The sequence below is a fragment of the Lontra canadensis genome, unplaced genomic scaffold, assembly GCF_010015895.1.
Source record: "Lontra canadensis isolate GAN:19392208 unplaced genomic scaffold, GSC_riverotter_1.0 scaffold106, whole genome shotgun sequence".
Classification (NCBI taxonomy): Eukaryota; Metazoa; Chordata; class Mammalia; order Carnivora; family Mustelidae; genus Lontra; species Lontra canadensis.
This window is the reverse complement of record NW_022631100.1, coordinates 3,571,282-3,595,504: the sequence shown is the minus strand read 5'-3', so window position 1 is coordinate 3,595,504 and position 24,223 is coordinate 3,571,282. Positions and strand designations below refer to the sequence as shown.

Genomic DNA, 24,223 nt, shown 5'->3' with positions numbered 1-24,223 from the left:
AGAAAGAAAGAAAGAAAGAAAGAAAGAAAGAAAGAAAGAAAGAAAGAGAAAAACTTCAAGAAAAACGACAGATTAAAGGTCATTCTGAAGATCAAGAGCACATATTTGATAAGAGCACATTGGAGACGAGCAGGATTTTTCCTCAGCTGAAAAAAATGGAACATTATATGTTAATGTGAAAAGGAAGAAAGCTATAAATGTTCACACTTAGTGATTCTACCTAGTCTTTCAGGTTCTCTCTGAGCTTGTATTTTATTTTGTTCTCCCAGCAGTTCATTGATGCTTGGTTAGGCTGAGAGACCACAGATTAAGACAACACGTTCCCACTGTGGTAAGCATAGCCAGGAAGAACACAATCAAAGCGTCTACTAAATGTGTATCAATTTTCTGATATTCTAATAAAAGAGAATTGAGTAGTTTGAAGATGGTTTTATTCAATAAACCATAATTTTTACCTTAGACATTCACTTAGTATTTTTGGTTAGGAAATCTTCCTGCTACAAAATTTTACCTTTATGCCTAAGTTTTCAGAGTCAGTACTCTGTTTTTCTAGTCTTCAAAAACCTCAACAGCTTCCACACAACTTTAAAACCAGAAACAGTTATCCAGAAATAATTCTACCCAATTCCTTAAATGTACTAAATAATTTAATGCTCAGGTCATCGGCTCTACTATTTTGAATATATTGGACATGTCACAGAAGTCTTTTTTTTATTGTGTGACACCAGACAGCACATCATTAGTTTTTGATGCAGTGTTCCATGATTCATTGTTTACGTACAACACCCAGTGCTCCATGCAATCCATGCCCTCCTTAAAACCCATCACCAGGCTCACCCATACCTCCACCCCTCCTCCCTTCTAAAACCCTCCATTTGTTACCCAGAGTCCATAGTCTCTCATGGTTCATCTCCTACTCTGATTTTTCCCCCTTCATTTTTCCCTTCCTTCTTCAAATGTCCTTCATGCTATTCCTTATGTTCCACAAGTAAGTGAAACTATATAATTGTCTCTCTCTGCTTAACTTATTTCACTCAGCATAATCTCCTCCAGTCCCATCCATGTTGATGCAAAAGTTGAGTATTCATCCTTTCCGATGGCTGAGTAAAATTCCATTGCGTATATGGACCGCATCTTCTTTGTCCATTTGTCTGTTGAAGGGCATCTTGGCTCTTTCCATATTTTGGCTATTGTGAATATTGCTGCTGTGAACACTGGGGTACATTCACTACTTCTTTTCACTACATCTGTATCTTTGGGGTAAACACCCAGTAGTGCAATTGCTGGGTCATAGGGTAGCTCTGTTTTTAATTTTTTGAGGAACCTCTACACTCCTTCCCAAAGTGGCTGCACCAATTTGCATTCCTACCAACAGTGTAAGAGGGTTCCCCTTTCTCCACAACTTCTCCAACATTTATTGTTTCTTGCCTTGTCAATTTTTCCATTCTAACTAGTATAAGGTGGTATCTCAGTGTGGTTTTGATTTTAATCTCCCTGATGGCTAATGATGAACACTTTTTCATGTGTGTTAGCCATTTGCATGTCTTCTTTGGAGAAGTGTCTGCTCATGTCTTCCGCCCATTTTTTGACGTGATTATCTGGTTTTTGGGTATTGAATTTGAGAAGTTCTTTATAGATCTTGGATGATAGCCCTTTGTCTGTAGTGTCATTTGCAAATATCTTCTCCCATTCTGTGGGTTGCCTCTTTGTCTTGTTGATTGTTTCCTTTGCTGTGCAGAAGCTTCTTATCTTGATGAAGTCCCAAAAGTTCATTTTTGCTTTTGTTTCCCTTGCCTTTGGAGATGTGTCTTTAGAGAAGTTGCTATGGCTAATGTCAAAAAGGTTACTATGTTCTCCTCTAGGATTTTGATGGATTCCTGTCTCATATTGAGGACTTTCATCTATTTAGAGTTTATCTTTATAAAGATAAACTCCCTAAAGATAAACTCTAAATAAGAGAGTGTAAGAGAATGGTCCATCTCATTCTTCTATACATAGCTGTCCAATTTTTCCAACACCATGTATTGAAGAGACTGTCTTTTTTCCACTGGATATTTTTTCCTGCTTTGTCAAAGATCAGTTGACCATAGAGCTGAGAGTCGATATCTGGGCACTCTATTCCGTTCCACTGGTCTGTATGTCTGTTTTTGTGCCAGTACCATGGTGTCTTGGTGATCACAGCTTTGTGATATAGTTTGAAATCAGGCAACGTGATGCCCCCAGCATTGTCTTTCTTTTTCAACATTTCCTTGGCAATTCAGGGTCCTTTCTGGTTCCATACAAATTTTAAGATTGTTCCAGCATTTTGAAAAATGCCATTGGTATTTTGATTGTGATGGCGTTAAAAGTATAGACTGCTCTGGGCAGCATAGACACTTAAAAAATGTTTATTCTTCCAATTCATGAGCATGGAATATTTTTCCATCTTTTAGTGTCTTCTTCAATTTCTTTCATGAGTGTTTTGTAGTTCTTAGAGTATAGATCCTTTACCTCTTTGGTTAGGTTTATTCCAAGATATCTTATGGTTTTAGGTGCTACCACTTTCCATTTTGGATTTTCCAAGTTGTCCCATCACAGATGTCTCCTCTCTTCCTCTCTCCCTGCTGCTAGCCCTCTTCTTCAATTCTAGCTCACTTACTTTTTTCTTTCAGTCATTTCTTCAAGAAACCTTAACTCCAAGCTCATATAACAGACCTCTACTACTGAAGTTTTTACATACTCTGTTTTTACCTTTCTTTTCCATACTATCTTTATTTCTTTCTGATAATTTCAAATTTGTATTAAATTTTTCCCTTTACATCTTTCTAGTGGTATATTTTTAATTAACTGAATTCTGATTTGATCCATAAAAGTTCTTTATTTCAATACAGTGATCTAGCTATTTTATAATAAGCTTAAAATACTTTCAGCTATATTTTAGTTAAAAGTTCATTAAGAACATAGGCTGAAGGGACGCCTGGATGGGTCAGTCAGTTCAGCATCTGCCTTGAGTTCAGGTCATGATCCCAGGGTCCTGGAAATGAGTCCCTCATTGGGCTCCTTGATCAGGGGGAAGCCTGCTTCTCCCTCTACCAGCCGCTCCCCCTGCTTGTGTGCTCACTCGCTCTGACAAATAAATAAAATAAGATCTTTTAAAAACAATACTAAATTAAATAAATAAATAAAAGAAGAAGAAGAAGAACACAGGCTGTCTCCTCACTTTAAAGAAAAATATTCCCAAAACAAAACTGAAGTATTTTATACAACAGGTGCTTTACCTAAATAAATCACAAAGATAACTTAATGTAAGTACCTAACCAGTATTGCTAAGACTCACCAAAAGCTTCTAAATGTAAAGAACAGTAATATTTTAAAAAGATATTCCAAGAGCAATTAAAAATTTTTATCAATCCTTGTGTAACAGATATAACTTTTCTCAATTTGGCAAATTTTTCCTTTTTAATGCATATGAATTATCATGACACAACTGCAACAAAGAGCCAAATAAAATAAAAATATTTGAATTGTAGAAGATGCAGGAAGTTCTGTAAAGGTCAAAAATCAGTTCTCTTAGTTGATTAAAATAGTTTCCTCACATAGTGATCTAAAGGGGCATGTGCACCTCAGTGTTATAGCAGCAATGTCCACAATAGCCAAACTATGGAAAGAGCCCAGATGTCTATCGACAGATGAATGGATAAAGAAGATGTGGCATATACATACAATGGAATATTACTCAGCCATCAAAAAATGAAATCTTACCATTTGCAATAATGCGGATGAAACTAGAGGGTATTATGCTAATCAAGTAAGTCAATCAGAGAAAGACAATTATCATATGATTTCATTCATATGTAGAATTTAAGAAACAAAACAGAGGATCATAGGGGAAGGGAGGGGAACATAAAACAAGATGAAATCAGAGGAGACAAACCATTAGAGATGCTTAACTATGGGAAACGAACTGAGGGTTGCTGGAAGGGAGATGGACATTAAGGAGGACATGTGATGGAATGAGCACTGGGTTTATATACAACTGATGAATCACTGACCTCTACCTCTGAATCTGGTAATACACTATATGTTAATTAACTGAATTTAAATAAAATCTAAAAAAATAAAATCGTTTCCTCAGATTCACTCAATGAATTTTTTGAAGTCCACTACTAAAAATATAATTTAGAAAGATACTTTATTCCTAGAAAAATGTACACTGAATTATAGCTGAGAAGCCCTGTCAGTTCTACCTCCGAAGTCCTTCCCCATTTGGAACCTCCTCTCCCTATAAGGCCCATGGGTTTGGCAAGATATCACCAACTCATGCAATTACCTCCCAACCAGTTTCTCTATTAACAGTTGCTTCTGAAATAATAAAAAGCACCATAGCAATTTTAGCTTTAAAAGATTTGTTGAGGATTGTCTTTACTATGTTGGTAACTACTGAAGTTGGATGGTGAGTTCATGAGGCTTTACTCTATATTATTTTCTCACTTTTGCATATCACAATTATCCATTTAAATGTTTACATGCCTCTGTAAGATGGCAAACTCCTTGGAGATAGGAATTATCTCCTATTCATCTTTATGTCTAGTACAGTTCCTAAGAGAGAGTAGATCTTTTTTTTTTCAGTTGGACGCAATCATCCTATAGGAAAAAATAACAAAATGGTCAAGAAACATGAAACAACTCAATGTTTCAGTTAACTGATTAAAATGGTCTGTTATGAGAATACATTCCTATCTTTTCTTCATTATGAACCTCAGAGGTAAGAATTGTGTCTTTATCTATGTATCTCCTAGAGCTTAGGAAAATGCTTCATAAAATATATGTTCCAACCAAGTTATAAATCTTGTTATTTTGTAAAAACAGCAAAGCTCTCAATATGCTATTTATTCAGTCACCTAAGTAATTTTGTGTTCCTGCCATCCTCATGGTCTGTCTTTAACTCCTACTAGAAGGCTGGCAAGGGAATCAGTTTCCTAATTTACTCTCTCCCTCTCATTAAAACCTCTACATTCTTCCATAAAAGCTAATCCAGTAACCTACCCACATTACAGAAATGGCACCTGTCCACTTGGCTACAAAAGTTCTGGCTCTGGAGCCAGACTGTCTAGATTCAAATGCTGACGTGGTCATTTACTCACTGCATGATCGTGGGCAAGTTACTTACTGGCTGTTGAGCAAGTTACCTATTCATTACCATTATCTTCTATGCATTTTTACACTAGCTTCTTAACGTAGTTGTATCTCAGTTTCTCATCTCTCTTTTAAGATCTTATTTATTTGACAGAAAGACTGAGAGAGCACAAGCAGGGGGGAGCAGCAGAGGAAGAGGGAGAAGCAGGCTCCCTGCTGAGCAGGACCCTGGGATCATGACCTGAGCTAAAGGCAGACGCTTAACTAACTAAGCCACCCAGGCGCCCTTAGTTTCTCATCTCTACCATAAAGATACTAATAGTCCCTACCTCAGAGGATTGCTGTGGCGACTAGAGTAAGGCCTCGAAAGTGCTCAGGGTAGCACCTGGCGCACAGCAAGCAAACTTGAGTCAGCTCTTACTTGGTAGCCATGCCCTGCCTTTCCTCCTGTTACAGTGAACGGTCTGTGCTCTTCAAAACAACTCCTCCATCCCTCATCAAATCCATCTCTTCTTGCCTACTCAACAGTTTCTCTTGCCACTGTGTCCTCTCCCTCTGGCATTCTCAAATTTTCTCTCCTAGATTACTTTCAACAACATACAACATGCTACATTCATTTTTAGAATAACCTCTCGGTGCACATGCACTTCCTAACATGTCCCTATTTCTTGTCATCCTTTTATAGCAAAACTGCTCTGAAGAGGTCTCTTTACCTGCTGATTATCTTTCTTAGACACAGTCTAATCAAGCTTTCATTCTTACCTCTCCATTGAGAGGTTTTTGTCAGGGCCATCAGTGACAACTGAGTTGCTGGGTCAAGTAAAAATTCTCAGGCTTACTCGACCTATCAGCAATTGATCATTACCTTCTTCTTGACAGACTTACTTCCTTTGATTTCTACCTTGTTTCTTCTCCTACCTTTACAGGCTATGCTTTCCTGGACTCCTTTGTGTGATCCTCCTCACCCCTCCAACCTCTTAACACTGGAGTGGACAAGGGCCTGGTTCCTGGATGACTTTTCTATTCACTCCCTAAGTAATCCTGTCCATTCTAACAGCTTTAAAAATCTTCTATACACCAATGGCTCCCAAACTCCTATTTCTATCCTTACCTTTCCCTTGAACTCAATCTACTATGTAACTGACTAAAGGACACATTTATTTGGATGTCTACAAGGCATCTCAACATCTCCAAAATCTTGATTTTATCCTCCAAAGGTGTTCTTCCTCCTCTTGTCTTTCATATTTAAATAAACATAAGACCTAGTTGTTCAAGACAAAACTCTGGCATTGTTGGTCAGTTATTTCTTTTTCTCAGGCCACACAGGAAACACAAGCAAATTCTATCAGCTCTGTCTCAAAATAAATCCAGAATCTCATCACATGTTACTTTTTGCTATCAGCATGGCAAGACATCATCTCTCTGCTAGTTTATTTACAATAGTCTTCTAACTATTCTGCCTGCTTCTGTCTTTGCTTCCTTATAATTTATTTTTCAATTCAAAGCCAGAATGACACTTTCAAAATGTTTAAGTCAAAACACCTCACCATAACATGACATGATCAAGACACAAAGTGGTCAAGTAAACTGTCCTATGAAAACTGAATCTACTTACAATCTAACATGAAATATATCAATTTACATTTATTTAAAAATTATACAAGAAAAAAATAATCAAGTACCAAATGCAGCTATGTAAAATTTTCATAGACTTGAAGGGACAGAAATCTGTAAGTCAAGAATTTTCATTCATAAATACATGGAATAAATTTTTGTCGAGCACCTACCACATTCTAGGCACTGTGATGGGCACATGTAAGACAACAGTAACTTTGAGGAGGTCATGTGCATTTGACATAACTTTGAAGGGCCAGAACAGAAAAATTAGTTTGAGACAGTGATTCCTACAATAAATACTACAAATCAAAGTAAAGAGAGAGGAATGTGAATACAAGGGATAATGAAGGCACTGACCTAAGAAAAGCAGACACTTCAAAGAGCTACTCTACATATAAGCTACAAATTTCATTCCTTTTTCCACCATTTCCTTCCTTCATTCATATTTATTACTTGTTCTGATGTTTTCTGTGTAGTACAAAATATAAAAAAAAGCATTTGGGTCATTTTTTCTTCTTTTGTTTTTCTGACAGAGTAGTAGCATTTGTGCCTCAACAATCAAAATGCTCAGGATTAATACTCTTGGTTTTCAGGGTCTGGGTTGTTTCTGTTTTGGTTTTTGGTTTGGGGTTTTTTTGCCATTTAAGGTACAATTTCTGCAGTGTAAAATTCACCCCAGTTCTGTGAGTTTTGACAAATTCATAAAGTTGTGTGGTCATCACTGTAACCAATACACAGGATAGTTCAAAAATTCTATGCTCTCTTGTAGTTACTACCACCCAACATGATCAATTCTTGGCAGCTACTAATAAATTTTCTACCATGATAGTTTTGGCTTTTCAAGAATCTTATATAAATGAAATCATGTAGCATTTAGCCATTCAAATCTGACATGTTTTACTTAACATAAAGCACTTGAGATCCATCATGTTATTGTGTGTCAGTAGTTCATTTTTTTTTAAGAGATTTTATTTATTTATTTATTTGACAGAGAGAGAGAGAGAGAGAGAGTCAGTGAGAGAGGGAATACAAGCAGGGGAAGTGGCAGAGGGAGAAGCAGGCTTCCCGTGGAGCAGGAAGCCCGATGCGGGCTCAATCCCAGGACCCTGGGATCACGACCTGAGCTGAAGGCAGAGGCTTAACAACTGAGCCACCCAGGAGCCTCAGTAGTTCATTCTTTTAATTGCTCAGGAATACTCCCCGGACTCCATGTACCACTTAGTTGATCCACGCTTCCAGTTGGAGGCAATTATGAACAAAGATGTTGCAGACTTTAGTACACAGGTTTTCATTTCACTTGGGTAAATACCTAGGAGTGACAATGGAATTGCTGGGTACTATAGTAAGTATGTGTTCAACTTTATAAGACAATGCCAAACTTTCCAAAACAGTTACACCATTCTGCACCTCCACCAACAAAACATGAGAGCTACAGTTGCTACACATCCTTTGTAGCTCTTGGTATCACAGTGCTTTTCGCTATTGTTTTGCTTTTTTATTTTAGTCATTTTAATATGTGTGTAGTGACGAATGTTGTTTAGCATTTTTTCATGGGCTTATTTGTAATAAAAAATATTTTCTCTGGTGAAGTATCTGTTTGGACCTTTTGCTTATTTTTAAGTGGGTTTTTTTTGGTTTTTGGTTTTTCTTTAATATTGAGTTTTGAGATTTTTTTTAAATATTCTAGATATGTGTCTTTTATCCAGGTATCAGTTTTACAAATATTCTCTCCCAGTGTGTAGCTTTTCATTCTTCTGAATGTTTTCTGAAGAACAAAAGTTCTTAGTTCTGATTAAATCAAATCTGTAATTTTTTTTTCTTTCCAACATCATTCCCTTGAGTTCATATCTAAGAAATTTCTGCCTAACCAAAGGCCACAATGATTTCCTATGTTTTCTTCTATAGCTTTTATAACTTTAGCTCTTATATTTAGGTTTATGACCCAGTACGAGTTAATTTTCAATATGGGACAAGGTATGCCCCAATATTTATTTTTATTGTTTTTATTTTTTTGCATGTATATATCTAATTGTTAAGCATGATTTACTAAAAAGATTATCCTTTCTCCATTGAATTTCAACTAAACCTTTGCTTACAATCAATAGGCCATATATGTGTATATTTTTGTATACAGCTATATCAAGATATAATGCATATACCATACAATTCACCCATTTAAAGTACTTAATTCAATGGTTTTGATATATTCACACAGTTGTATAGCCATTACATTCAACTAGAACATTTTCACTACCCCAAAAAGAAACCCTGTACCTCTTAACGTTTACTCTCCATTTCCTTAAATCCTCTCTCTAGCTCTGGACAACCACTCACCTACTTTCTATCTCTACAGATTTGGCTATTCTTGATAGTTCATATAAATGAAATCACACATTGCTATTTTCGGATTTTCTTTTTTCACGCAGCATGATGTTTTGAAGGGTCATGCATGTTTTAGATGTACCGGTACTTTATTTTTATTGCTGAATAATATCCCATTGTATGTATATACCATGTTTATTTATCCATTCATTACTTGATGGAATTCGGATCTGTTCCTCTTTTTGGTTATTATGAATAATGATACATTCAGCATTTGTGCACAAGTGTTTGTGTAGACATATGCTTTCATTTCTATTGGGTATATTAGTAGGAGTGGGATTGTTAGGCCATATCTTACCTCTATATTTAACCTTTTGAGGAAATGCGAGAATGTTCTCCAAAATGGCTGCTGCACCATTTTACACTGTTATCATCAGTGTAAGAGGGCGTCGATTTCTCCACATCCTTGCCAACACTTGTTATTATTTGTCTTTTTTATTACATGTAACCCAGTAGATGTAAGGTGGTATCTCATTGTGGTTTCCGTTTGTATTCCCCTAATGGCTAATGATGTTAAGCACCTTTTATGTGCCGGCTGGGCATCAGTATGTCTTCTCTGGAGAAATGTCTAATTTACATTGTGTAGCTCTATTTCTGAACTGTCTATTCTGCACCTTTGATCTATGTGTCTGTCCTTTCATCAATAATATCTTGATTACTGTAGCTTGATGGTAAGCCCTGAAATCAGGCAGTATGAGTCTCCCAAATGTGTTCTTCATTTTTAAGTGTTCTGGCAATTCCAGTTACTTCGCTTTTCTACACACATTTTAGAATCAGCTATTCAGTTGGTACCCAAAAAAAATTCCACTAGGATTTTGATTGAAGTTATATTGATCCCAAAGACTAGTATGGCCAGAAGGGAAATCTTAATGATACTGAGACTTTCATTCTATAAACATGGTATATTTTTCCACTTACTGAGGTCTTCTTCGATTTTTTTCATTACTGTTTTCTACTTCTGCAATGTATAGATCTAGTAACAGTTTCTTCAATTTCTACCTAAATGTTTCAAGGGGTTTTTCCTAGTGCTTTTATGTGGTTTTAAATTTCTATTTCCAATTTTTCATAGCTAGAATATAGAAGTAAGATCGATTTTTGCATATTTACCTTGTATCCTACAACCTTGTAAAACTTTGTTTCCAAATTAGGTTCTGCCAATAAGTTAACAATGGTATGTGATCGAAAGATAGAAGAAAAGAAGGATTGGCATTGCCAGTAGCAGCCATATCACGACTCCTGAGAATTACTGATACCTGCGAGATGCTCTAGGACATACCAGCACCAATCACATAGGGTCTCCCTACCAGCTCAGAGGCCTGGGTAACTCTTTAGAAGCCAGGAACTAACAAAATGTCCCCTCCCCTCACAGCTCCTTATAAACCCTAGCTGCTCTGAGCATCCTCAGCACCTAAGCAACCAGCTGGGCAGCCTTCTTCAGAGGTCCCTGCACCAGCTCCTCAGGAAACCTCCACTGAGTTCCTAGATTCTGTTCACAATACCTCTTCCATTTTATTTCTCCACCTCTAGAGGATACTGCTGCTTCCTACTATTTGGAATTTTCAATGCCCTCTTTCTGTCGTTCAGCATTCTAACACACTAGAAACCAATTACTTGCATTAATACCCCTCTAGCTGAAAAGGATGGCAGGGCTTCTGTTTTCCCAACTGGACTCTAACAATCTTCTTGCTCTGACCAGCACCCCTTTCCCACTCCCAAGATATAACTGTCCTAGAAAATCCTATTAACTAATGACAAAGATTCTCTTTTTCACAGAGCTCTACTCAGGCTCACCTGAACTCTTTCCTCAAACAGGCCCTGACTTGGAAGCTTCCATGTTCATCTCTGCATTGTCCATTTTTAGCAAGAATCCTACTAAGTCAGTTTAGCCAGGACCCCGCCCCCCTCAGTATCTGATCACCCTTGATTTCTAATTGAGTTCCTCATCTTCTGCCATCCTCAGGTGATGTCTGATCACCCTTATCCACCTTAAGCAAGAATCTTGTGAGGTGAATTTAGTCAGGAACCCCTTCACCTCTGATGTTTCCTCTCAGTCACTTTCCATCTGCTGACATCCACCCTCTCCTTGGCTATAAATTTGCACTGTTCCTTGCTGTATCTGGAGTTCAGCCCAATCCCTCTCCCCTACTGCAAGACCCCATTTCAGTGATTCCTATACCTATCGTGATAGCTCCCCCTCCCGGAATAAAGTCGTCCTTATCACCTTTAACAAGTGTCATGGATAACCTTAACACTAATTCAGGGCCATAGAAAATGAAAATTCATCTTAAATGGGGCAATAACACTACATGAAATCAGTAAAAATATACGAGATAAATTTAGGAAGGTGGTCAATGCTTACATGAGTCAATTAGCTTCTGGATATAGTATAGGGAAAAATTGTGAAAGGTTTTTGAAATGGGGTTAAAGAGACTACTGAACACCTTTTCTATGTTGCCCCTTTTGGGAATTATCTGATATGACAGAGGTGTATGCCTTTGTCTTTAGGCAAATTTACAACTCTCAACAGATGTGCAGAAAACTGGTAACAGTGCATAAGTTTTTTGTCCACAGCCATGAAAATAATTCCTATTCATGACAATGCAAGTGAATTATTAGGAAGAGAATATAAATCTCTAAACTGAATTCTCACTTGATTGGTTCTAATATCTTAATGGCTCCCATTAATCAATGAGTTAAATAAACTCTCTAAGATGCGTTCATTTTACATCTGTATGTATGAGATAAATAAGATTAAATTTTCTTTGTTTAATTAGGGGAGGCAGCAAGCCCTCCCTTACTCTTAGGGCAACTCCTTAAAATATAAAAGATCTGGCACTTCGATCAGAAAGTTGACAAAACTACTCTCCAGATTTTACAGTGAGAAAGCCTGAGCTTTCCAATCCTCACAACCATAAATAATCTGCTAAATTAAATCAGGAATCTCTCAGGAGGTGTATAGGAGATTATCATAAGAAGCATTTGTTTGTCTCTTAAAAAGATAAAGTTTTAATTCTTTGTTCTTCTACTTTACCATATAAAATGTCTGAAATTCTTCCCAGACTTAGCAGCTTCTTCTGGACCACCAGCATGCATGTAATTTGATATGTATACTCAATAATAAATGGTAGTTTCTATATAATGGTATGGCAGAATCATTTGTTGGCAAGATTTTTAAATTTTACTAACAAATTATAGTTATGATTACCTCTTTAAAAAACTTACCTGTAATAGATATAAACAGAATATTCATAATAAGTATAAACAAAGTATCCTTTTTTGTAGTTCTAGATAAAATACTCCAAAATATAAAGTAACAGTTTTAGTCAGAAAGAATAAAACAGACTGGTTACCGTTTATAATCAGTGGTGAAATGAGTAATTCTAAGCAGTAAAGCCCCTTTTCAGGGTAATAGATTTAGCAGAGAAAGGAAATATAACCCCTTAACAATAGATATTTACATGTTTTAGCAATAAAGCACATAGGTGACAACTCTGGGCAATGTTATTTCTAAATTAAATAATAAGGCAAATGTATCTTCCAAAAGTAAGTTAAATAAAACCATACTGGATGGAAGACCCAGCCAAACATAGAGTATTCATGAATTATGTTTTAACTTTTATGTTTTTAAAGTACATTAAAATACTAAGGTAAACATACATATTTTAATTAATAAGACAAATTAACATCAACTATGTAAATATAAAATTTTCAATATACAAAAAATAAATTTTACCATCTTCCTAGCAGTTCTCCCCAAGAATACAAGATCTTCTCAGGACAATCCTTAGACACATCACCTGTTCCACTTGAGAGTTCATTATCACTCTCTGCAGAAGAAACACAAAAATAAAAATGAAGAACACTGTATTATATATTTGCTATTTATGTATTATAAAGAAAGAAACATGACAATGTGTCTAATAAAACAAACTTCTGCTTATATTATGCCCATTGCAAAAAAACAGTAGACATTTCATTAATATAGTTTATCTTTAGTGCCTAGATAAATATATTCTCAAAGCATAAACATTTTATGAAAATTCCTATTCACAGTTTATATAGTATGAAATTGAAAATACCTATATATAAATAACTCTATCCCAAGAGGGTAAAATTTTAAAGCTAATGGTAACACAGTTAGAAATTCCTATGTGATATTCTAATCATGAAATTAACATTCTCAAATATTAATATTTTATTAGTGATGCTAACAATGAAATCAAGAGTCAGATATATATTTATATCAATATATAACACTGAGAAATATATATATTATGATACAAACACCAAACAACTAGAAATATAAGAAAATTTTAAGGTTTTAAAGATATACTCATAAGTACAAATATTTTTGACTAAAGGAATTCGTAAGCATAAATATTTTTGACTAAAGGAATTCATAAGTACAAATATTTTTGACTAAAGGAAAGATTAAACTATTTGGCTTTTTCAAATGGCAACTTTATAAAATATCCCATAATATAAAGTAACAGTTGCAGAAAGAATACAACTGGTTGAGTTACAGCACTCCATTAGTGATGAAAATGAGTAACTGTAAGCTGTATAAATTTTTTTTAAGTGGTAACAGAGCTGGTGGAGAAAGGAAATACAATGGGTACAACTTACCTACATTATAACAAGGACTCTGACAGAGTACTATATAAGAAAAGTCTGAAGAAGTATTACCTGAATGATAAGCTAGATAAAAATCTGTTTGGCTCATAGCAAGAACCAATGTCTTATCAACGTTGTTACAGTACAATAGGGACTGGCATTAAGTGAATCCCACCGGGATCGGTGTGAAGAACAGTTATTACTTAGCATACTAGAAAGCCTATGATCCAAGTATAAACTAATTCATACAGGTGGATAGCACGAACACCAAAAAACAATACAATAAAGGAAGGTTTATTTGGCCAGGTTAAAAGATTTGGTCATATTCACACAAAGAGATCTTATCACGTAGTTAGTAAAGTATAACCAAAACATAAGCACACGCATAGACAAATGCTTCAACACGTTTAGGACACTTTGTTCAAAAAGTAAACATTATTCTGGATACTGGAATGAAGGTCAAGAAGGTATACACTAAACTCACTGCTCTACAAATACCTCACATAAGCAATTCTGTAACTTTGTTCATCATGAAAATAAGAGAAATAAGAGATTTTTTAAAAAGCTAAACCAAGGTGCGCCTGGGTGGCTCAGTTGGTTGAGTGACTGCCTTGGGCTCAGGTCATGATCCCGGACTTCCAGGATCGAGTCCCACATCGGGCTCCCAGCTTCTTGGGGAGTCTGCTTCTCCCTCTGACCTTCTCCTCTCTCATGCTCTCACTCATTCTCTCTCAAATAAATAAGTAAAATCTTTTAAAAAAAAAAAAAAAGCTAAACCAAATGAAGTATTTCTAAGTATTAGAGGAATAAAGTAAACAGAAACAACTAAAGCCTTAAATATTAAAATATTCTAAAAAACTATCGATGTAAATAACCATCCTTTATAATCCTTGTAATTTTTCATCTAGACTGAGGTACTTTTTGAGAGTGAAAAAGGAGTCTATTAAAAGTTACACTGGTAAAAAGGTTAAACAGACTATTCTGAGGCAAACAGGGACTGTGGATCACTCTTCTTATAAACTGGTACCAAGTATGAGTGCTTATAATAAAAACTGGATTTCAATCAAGCAGGGTCCAATACAGTCCCACCTTATACTCTATTTTGCTCCATAGTAAATAATAACACACCAAGGTTCCAAAGTATTTGCTAAAGTTGTATATGCCAAATTGAAGACCAAAATCTAAGAACACAATGAAAAGGGAAAAGAAAAAAAGGAAACAAATCATTAATCTTGATTATAATAAAAATCAGAAAGTACTACTAACACAGAGACTTCTTCTTATTCTTTTTGGGAAAGGAATAAAACAAAACCAAGATGCCATAAGAAAGATTAAGAAATCTACCTGTAAATTAAAAGCTGATATGAAGCAAGATATAGTGTATACTAAAAAACAAAAACAAAAAAAAACCCAACTTTTGACAAATGGTCCTAATATTCAATAAACTAAAAAATCCAATAGAAAATTGGGCCAAGGACCTAAACATAGTACAGTCGTATAAAAAATAACTGGCCAATAAAGATGTTAAAGAAAGCCTTATCTCAATTATTTTGTTATTCAAATTAAAACAATGAGGGGTGCCTGGGTGGCTCAGTGGGTTAAGCCTCTGCCTTCAGCTCAGGTCATGATCCCAGGATCCTGGGATCGAGCCCTGCATCAGGCTCTCTGCTCAGCAGGGAGCCTGCCTCCACCTCTCTCTCTCTGCCTGCCTCTCTGCCTACTTGTGATCTCTGTCTGTCAAATAAATAAGTAAAATCTTTAAAAAAAAAAAAAAACAATGAAACAGAAAAAAACAGAGCATACAGAATAATTATATCTAGTGTTGATAAAAAAAAAAGGGGGGGGAATGGTCAAGAAAGTTGATGTTTATAGAAGAGTAATCTAAGAGTCCAAATTAATACATCATCTGATACAGCAACTCCACTTCTAAAAATTTATTCTCCAGGAACACATATGCCATATAGATATCTGTAAAAGGATTTCATTGTATCACTGCTTGTAATAATAACTGAAAACTATCAGGACTTCTTTAACAGAAGCTGCATTAACTAGGGGCACCTGGGTGGCTCAGTTGTTTAAGCAGCTGCTTTGGGCTCATGTCATGATCCAGAATCCTGGCATAGAGCCCTGTGTTGGGCTCCCTGCTCAGCAGTAAGTCTGCTTCTCCCTCTGCCCCTACCCTTGCTTGTGCTTTCTCTCTCTAATTCTCTATATCAAATAAATAAATAAAATCTTTATTTAAAAAAAGAAGCTGCATTAACTAAATTATGGTACATCCATTCCAAAGAATACCACCCAACAGTTTTAAGAATTGACTAGATCTTTATACGATATTTGGAAACCATCTAAAATACATTAATTTGAGATGAAAAACAAGAAAAAAAAGGAGTAATTTTTAAGTATAGTTTTATTTCAGTAAGTTGTATTACTGGTATGATTACAAAGATCTTTAAAAACAGCTGTTTAAGTTTATACACCAAACTATTAAGAAACAATTATGTTTCAGCACCTAACAGTATCTTCTCACATAGTAGACATTCAATAAATATTAAGGGAACACGTGTTTCACTTTTAAGTTTCTTTTCTATAAATATTCTTATCTTTTAAAATAAGTACACATAACTATAATAAGCATAGGGAAAGGACTTTTATCTTTTAAATAATCCCTGTTGCTATAGAAAACAAAAGCCTATTTCATTATTATAAACCCCTACTAAAATGCCAAAAAACCATCATTGACAACAACAAGGTACTATTTCCCTAACAATCTGCCAAGTTATTTTCCACCACAAAAAGGAATTAGAAGTGTAAACACCTAGATTAGTAGGAGAACCACAACAAGAGAGGGTAAAATGGGCACACACACTGAAGTAAAAACTAGATCCCTGATGAACAATTAAGGCAGAAACCACAGCAAGTCAGGAGCCAAATATTTGGACAAAAAATAGGACTTAGCCAAAGAAGATAGGAATCGTAGGCTTTTATTGAATGTCTTTTTTTTTTTTCTCTATTCCAAATACTGTTCTTAAATTTTACAGACATTAACTCACTGTATCCCTTAAACAACCTAATAAGGTAGTCAACTACTCAATTTCCCACTTTCAGTGTAAGAAACTTGAGGCACAGAGAGGTTAAGTAACTTGCTCAAGGTTACCCTGCTTGGGCAGGTGATGGAGACAGAGAATTCAGAATTCAAAGTCAGAGTCAAATGTTACCACTCCTTATAGTTTGTTTGTTTCTTTTCTTACCATGTTTTCATAGGAGACCATGCTTGGCATTTAGCAGATACGAGTCTGTGCCAAGTGTCAACATCTAGTAAATGGCTAGAAGCCAGAGCCAAGCATGGAAAATGCAGGCTCATTTAAAGCAACATGCCCAAAAAACACCAAAACACTGAGTTGGGAGCAAGAGATTTAATGGTCAGGTTTCAGGGGTATAATCCCCTTGACAATCAGGAAGAATAAAAATAAATTGATATCCTAATGACCTCAAAAGTGAGCCCGATCTATCTTCCTTGCTGCAGAAACAAGTCACCCTGCGTTTCAAATACCTACTGGCCATTCTGTTAGACAAGAAGAAAGGAAGCTAAAGAAACAAATTAAAGTTACTGTATTACTGAGAGAGGTGTGTTAAGATCTCCTACTATTAATGTATTCATATCAATATGATTCTTTATCTTGATTAATAGTTTTCTTATGTAATTGGCTGCTCCCATATTGGGGGCATAGATATTTACAATTGTTAGATCATCTTGGTGGATAGTCCCTTTAAGAATTACGTAGTGTCCTTCTGTATCTCTGACTACAATCTTTAGTTTAAAATCTAATTTATCTAATATGAGAATCGCTACCTTGGCCTTCTTTTGAGGCCCACTGGCATGAAAGATGCTTCTCCACCCCTTCACTTTCAGTCTGGGGGTATCCTTAGGTTTGAAATGGGTCTCCCGTAGACAACATATGGACAGGTCCTGTCGTTTTATCCAATCTGCAACCATGTGTCGTTTTATGGGCACATTTAGGCCATTCACATTGAGAGTGATTATTGATAGATACGTTTTTATTGACATCATGTTACCTTTGAAGTCTTTCTTTCTGAAAATTTTCCCAATCTCGCGAATGGAACCAACGTTCATGTACTAGAGGCAGAACGGTCTTCCCCCAAGATTATAGAATCTTGAAAGTCCTCGAAATACCTCATAGTAAGAATGAGGAATCACAATTGTAGACAGACACTCTTGAAGGCAGCTAGGACAATGAAACTCCTTATGTACAGAGGAAAGCCCATCAGAATAACGTCAGACCTGTCCACAGAGACCTGGCAAGCCAGAAAGGGCTGGCAAGATATATTCAGGGCACTAAATGAGAAGACCATGCAGCCAAGAATACTTTATCCAGCAAGACTGACATTCAAAATGGATGGAGAGATAAAGAGTTTCCAAGACCGGCAAGGTATGCGACCACCAAGCCGACACTGCAGGAAATATTAAGGGGGGTTCAATAAAAGAGGAAAAATCCTAAGAATAGCATTCAACCAAAATAAAGTTACTGTATTAGATACAAAGGAGTTTCTAGGTACAACGGAAGAAATAAACTTAAGGGGGGAAAAAAGAATGAAAAAGATACTGAGGACACCTGGGTGGCTCAGTCAGTTAAGCATCTTCCTCTGGCTCTGGTCACGATCCCAGGGTCCCGGGATCAAGTTCTGAATCAGGATCCCCACTCAGGGGGAGCCTGCTTCTGCCAATCCCTCTTCCCTATGTGTGCTTGCTCGCTCGCTCTCTCTCTCTGGCTCCCATGCTCTCTCTCTCAAATAAATAAGTATACAGGAAGAATGAGAGAGAGAAATAAAGAGAGAGAGAGAGAGAAAGTAGGGAGGGAGGGAGGGAAAGAAAGGAAAGGAAAGAGAAAGACACTGGAAACCAAAGTGCAGTAATAAACAGTGAGAAGGTTAGCAAGTAGAATGTGGCAGAGAGGCAACAACAGAACAATGTGGTATGTAAAAGGGTAACTCTAAAAGTTTTATAAAAAGCAACTGTAAAAAAACAAAAAACAAAAAACCAACTGTATTCCATTCTACCTAGGGGGGGAAAAAAAAGAAGAACAATGATAGAAGGCTAGGATTCTCATCCTCCTAGGTAAATCTTATTTTTTACACCAAAATTCAAGTTAGGATTACCCTTTTCTGGATGCACTACTCCTCTGGGCATATTCTATCCTAGTGATTATCACACCATATTACAATGATCTATTTTCTTCTATGACCTCTCCTATCAGACTTTACGTTTCCTGACAATGGGGAAAATCTTTTATTTCTATACTCCCAGTGCCTATATTAGTACTTGGCCATAGGATGTTAAAAGTTTCCTGAACTGATAACTGGAGGGGAGAAGATGAAAGAAAGAAAAATCATTATACCTACAAAAAAATACATGCCTTGAAAATTAGTAAACTTTAGTACGTAGGCATCTATATGCAAACATGGGTAAAGGGAACAGGTCCATTCAGTCATTCATAATGGATTCCGGAGTGAAAATGCCTGGTTCTGAAACCCAGTTCCACCATTTATTAGCTGTGATCCTGGTTAAATCACTTTGAAATGATTCAGCTGCCTATCTGTAAAATGGGAATAACAACAACACTGTAGTTGTACCAATTAAGTAAGTTATTATATGCAAAACACATATATATTACAGTGCCTGGCAAAAGGCAGGCATGTTAACTATGAAAAGCTGTTTTCATTCAAGAAATTTGAATTCCTGTGATGTACAGTACAGGGGAAAAGCCGGAGTGCAAGTTTTCAGCAGGAAGCAGCAACTATAAATGTAGATTATCTCTATCGAAGCTCATGAAATGTGTGAAGGTGAGAGTAATAAAACTAAAAAGAACTGCATGGTCAAGTCAAGCATTACGCTTCCTTTATCAAGCCCCACCTCCCAGAAAATTGGCCAGCTCTTCCTTTCTGACTCCTATATAGACTCCTACAATAATATCTGTAAGATTTCCATGAACACATGCCTGTTTTCATTATTCATTCAGGCATTTAATATCCATAACTTTCATGTTTTACTATGTTCTTCCCATTCTTGGAAACCAAGTTCTGTGAGGGCTGGGAGTATATCTTGTCTTTATATAATAGCACTTAGCACATAGTAGCACTTAATTGTGGAATAAATGGAAATATTTCTTTGTTACTGTTTTATTTTTAGAATACGTTCACACACTTAAGGTAATTGGGAAAGAAAACACTGGAAAGAGAAAGATGAGGAATCAGGCCAACTCCCTAAAAAGACATGAAACTGCCCAGGTTTGGAGAGAGTGACTGACCAGAGGACCTCTCATATTTTGACTAAATATGGGGCTTTGGATAAGTTTAACGATGTTAAGAGAGAGAGCTGGGGGAATCTACACCTAACAGCTTCTACTCTTTTACTTTAGAAGAGGTCTCTGAGAGACTCTGCTTAACTCAGGGAGTACGGCTGGAGACTCCTCCAAAATGCCTAACTTCATTCTTTTCCATGCACAGTCTCCTTGCCAATTTCAATTTCCCTGCAATTCCATTTCAATCCAATTTCTCCTTGAGAAACCAAAACCAAACAGAGGATTCCACATCAAACTCACACTATAGGACTACAACTTTCTTTAAACATCGGTGAAATGAAAATAACCATATTAATCATGTATTGTAAGATTTAAATGAGAATGCATGTGCGGTACTAAACATGGTGCTGGTCACCCAGTAGTGCTCAAGTGTTAGGTATCATTTCTTATTATTTCTATTGTTACTGAATCCTCAGTTTCCTGCCCAGCACTTCAAAGTAACTAAAAAAGCATTCTAGGTTTATTGTTTATTATTCACTGATTTCTAACATGCAGAGATCAGAAACCAACTGTGCAACACCAAAATAAGATTCAATAAATGTAGATTTTTTGATCAAATAAAATAAATATGTATGACATTTCAGTCAAATTAATTTAAGGGCTCTCTCTCTTAACTTTGGCTACTCCCTGCTTTGAAACAAATACTGTGTTTCTATTAGCAATGTTTTTCATCCTAGTCATAAAAGGAAAATTTCAGAACTAGTATCAACAGACACCATAAAAGGAAAAATATATACATATGCACACAACACAATGTTTTTTTTTCAAATAAAGTTAAAAATAAATGACAAAATTATGCGCAAATTAGCACAAAATCCTTTTTGTAAAGATTTCATTTAGGGTGCTTGGGTGGCTCAGTGGGTTAAGCCTCTGCCTTCAGCTCAGGTCATGATCTCAGGGTCCTGGGATCAAGTCCTGCATTGGGCTCTCTGCTTAGCAGGGAGCCTGCTTCCTCCTTTCTCTCTCTCTGCCTGCCTTTCTGCCTACTTGTGATCTCTCTCTGTCGAATGAATAAGTAAATAAAATCTTTAAAAAAAAATAAAGATTTCATTTCTTTATTTGACACAGAGAGAGATAGTGAGAGAGATAGCAAGAGAGGGAACATAAGTAGGGGAAGTGGGAGAGGGAGAAGCAGGCTTCCCACCAAGCAGGGAGCCTGATGGGACTCGATTGCCCAGGACCCTTGGATCATGACCTGAGCCAAAGACAGATGCTTAACAAATGAGGTACCCGAGCAACCTCATTTTTCTTTTCAACTGAAGAATTACTCATAAAATGAGGAACTGATAAATAACGACAGATAAAATGTGATTATTGTGGGTTTTCAATGATTTTCCCCTTAACTTTCTTTTGTAATACGTACTGTTTGCTGAAATTAATACAGGTAATCAAAGGTTACTATAAACTCTCTTCTAAACAATTGGGGAGAGGAAAAAACAAAACCTTACTCATCTGGCAAAACCTGTAGGAATACAAGTCTGTATAATGACATGTGTCAACTTGGAATAGTGTAAAATTGATTTATTTTGATTACTTAGTAGGAAATAATGTCATTTTGGACAGCCAAAGCTGTCACATTTGTATGACCTTGGAAATAGTCTCTCATTTTTCACACGACAGTCAGGATATACTTGTTCTATATATAAGCTGATACACAAATGTAAACCATGAAGGTGAAACAAAAGATCATCCTTAATTTGAAGTAGGGTAACATTTCCCACTGTCAAAAGCAAGGTGATTTATTAGAGAGAGAAGATTCAAGGTGGAAGACACCACAAATTGCATTATTTCTTTCCAACTAAATCATCATCACTGTCACTCTCAATCTAATTACAGGTTTCTAATTAATATTCCCTGTAGTTACTAAGCATAAGTGATTAATAAAAATGTATCAGTGATCATTGAAATCTGTCAACCATATTCAAGAGAAGCGGGGCAGCCAAGAACCTTACCTTTTTTTTTTTTTCACTTTGTAACATTGTTTTTTAAGCCTCACAAATTTGTACAGATAACTAGAATGGAAAGAAGTGAGGTTACATTTGAGGGAAAAAAAGAGGATAAGGCTCTTAACATTAAACAAACTTGTGTGTGTGTGTGTGTGTGTGTGTGTGTGTGTGTGTGTGTGAGGAGCCCAATGCAGGTTGCTCATGACCCTGAAATCAAGATCTGAATGGAGATCAAAAGTTGGATGCTTAACCCAATGAGCCCTCCAGGTTCATTTGTTCATAAACAAACTGCTTTCTTTTCTTTTTTTTTTTAATTCAAGATTTTATTTATTTATGTGACAGACAGAGACACAACGAGAGAGGGAACACAAGCAGGGAGAGGGAGAAGCAGACTTCCCACTGAGCTGGGAGCCTGATGCAGGGCTCCATCCCAGGACCCTGGGATCATGACTTGAGCCAAAGGCAGACGCTTAACCGTCTGAGCCACCCAGGCGCCCCAACAAACTGCTTTCTTAATCATAAGGCTAATACATCCTTTCGTGTATTTATGTGTGTTTCATTTTACATTTTTCTGGGACATAAAGGACTTAGAATTTATTTATTTATTTATTTACATTTTGTATTTTCAGGGGTTTGGAAATGCATTTTAATTATCTGCTCATTTTTTTAAATTGAAATACGACTAACATACAAAAAGCTGTGGGTATTTAAGGTATACAATTTGATGTGTTTGGGGAGACTAGTATAGTTTTATAATAAAAAATTGGGGCAGTGTCTATTTCAATGTATTATCAATGATTTTTTCCAAAATAATTGGACAGGTGGTAAAGAAGGAAATTAATGTCTGGCAGATTATAAGAAAGAACATATGAAAATAGTTATACTAAAGGAAAATTTTAAAACTTATCAAAGAATGACTTTTAAAAGGCAGCCAATCAATTAGAGGGAAAAAACTAAGCAAGCGTTGGAGATAATTACAAGCAAAGAGAAGCAAGGGAAGAAAGAACCCCTCAGGATACTCAAATTTAACTAATGGTGGAAAGGGAGCTCACTAACACCCACCAGGGCTGCATAATACACTCACAAGTCCTCTAACTGGACAGACGAGCCTCTTCAACCAAGAGTGTAACTCTGCAAGGGAAAATACTCAAAAGGAAATGAGAAAGGAAGGGGAAATGCCCACGAGACTAGCCAAAGCAGCCACATGAAATCAGGCAGTCAAGGAAGTAACAGTGAAAGTAGGTGCATCTCTGCACTGGGATTTTTTTAGATTCCCCTCCTAAGGGAAAGCATTTTAACTATTGAAGAGATTGCCAAGTATGAAACACACTGGGAGAAAAAGGGCAGAAACCGCCAAAGGAGACAGGTTAATTTTTGATATAGGCTGGCTCTTAGACATACGGACTTTAAAATTCACCAGTGACTGTAAACATATAATTGTGGAAGTAACAGAAAATTATGGATTTTTGAGAAAAACTGAAAATTGTAGAGCATAAGTGCCATTTTAGTGGACCTAAGCATTCTCTTCATGGTCCTATGATAATGTGTCTCTCTGTAATGGCCTGAACACTTGCCTGCCTTCCTCTCGAAACTAACTTAACTTGCTTAAATAGGAGACTGTATTCTAGTCCCCATGGCATTCCACACCCTATGAAAGTACTTAGCACCTGGTAAGTGCTCAACAGATGTTTGATGAATAAAATAAGAAACACGCTTTTTCAGAACCCATGTATCAACTGCCTATGGGATATTTCCATTTGGATACCTAATAAACTTTCAAAAAAAATTCTTAGTTTTCTTCACATACCTGTATTTGCCTGGTTCTCCCCTCCCCCATGTTCATAAATGACAGCATTATCTATGCAGTTGTTCAAACAGAAATGGACAAGTTATTTACCCTCACCGCCTACATTTGATTGCCCAACGCTGCTGACTCCACCTCCAAAACGTATTTCAATTCTATCCACTTTTCTCCCTCTCCACATTACAACCCTCACCCAAGCCCCCAACATTTTGGCCAAGATCACTGTAAGAGTCTCCCAATGGTCTCCCTGCTTCCATCCTTATTCTACTGAACTTCATTTTCCTCCTATAAAGCTGCAGCGAGGTTTTGAAACCAGGAATCAAATCTTTGTCTCTTCTTCCCAGATTAAAACCCTGTAAAGTCTTCAA

At 36.4% G+C, this 24,223-nt stretch overlaps 1 protein-coding gene across 6 annotated transcripts in view; it reads right to left on the bottom strand.

Moving 5' to 3' along the window:
- Window positions 1-24,223, bottom strand: part of RABGAP1L (RAB GTPase activating protein 1 like) — a 736,622-nt gene that overhangs the window by 530,940 nt on the left and 181,459 nt on the right. For all 6 annotated transcript variants that reach the window (XR_004380432.1, XM_032838759.1, XM_032838760.1 and 3 more), the window contains exon 12: window positions 12,848-12,941. Coding sequence is in view for 5 of the 6 variants with exons in the window: in XM_032838759.1 (XP_032694650.1) it covers window positions 12,848-12,941 (94 nt within the window). In the remaining variant the exon portion in view is untranslated. The remainder of the gene's footprint in view (window positions 1-12,847; window positions 12,942-24,223) is intronic.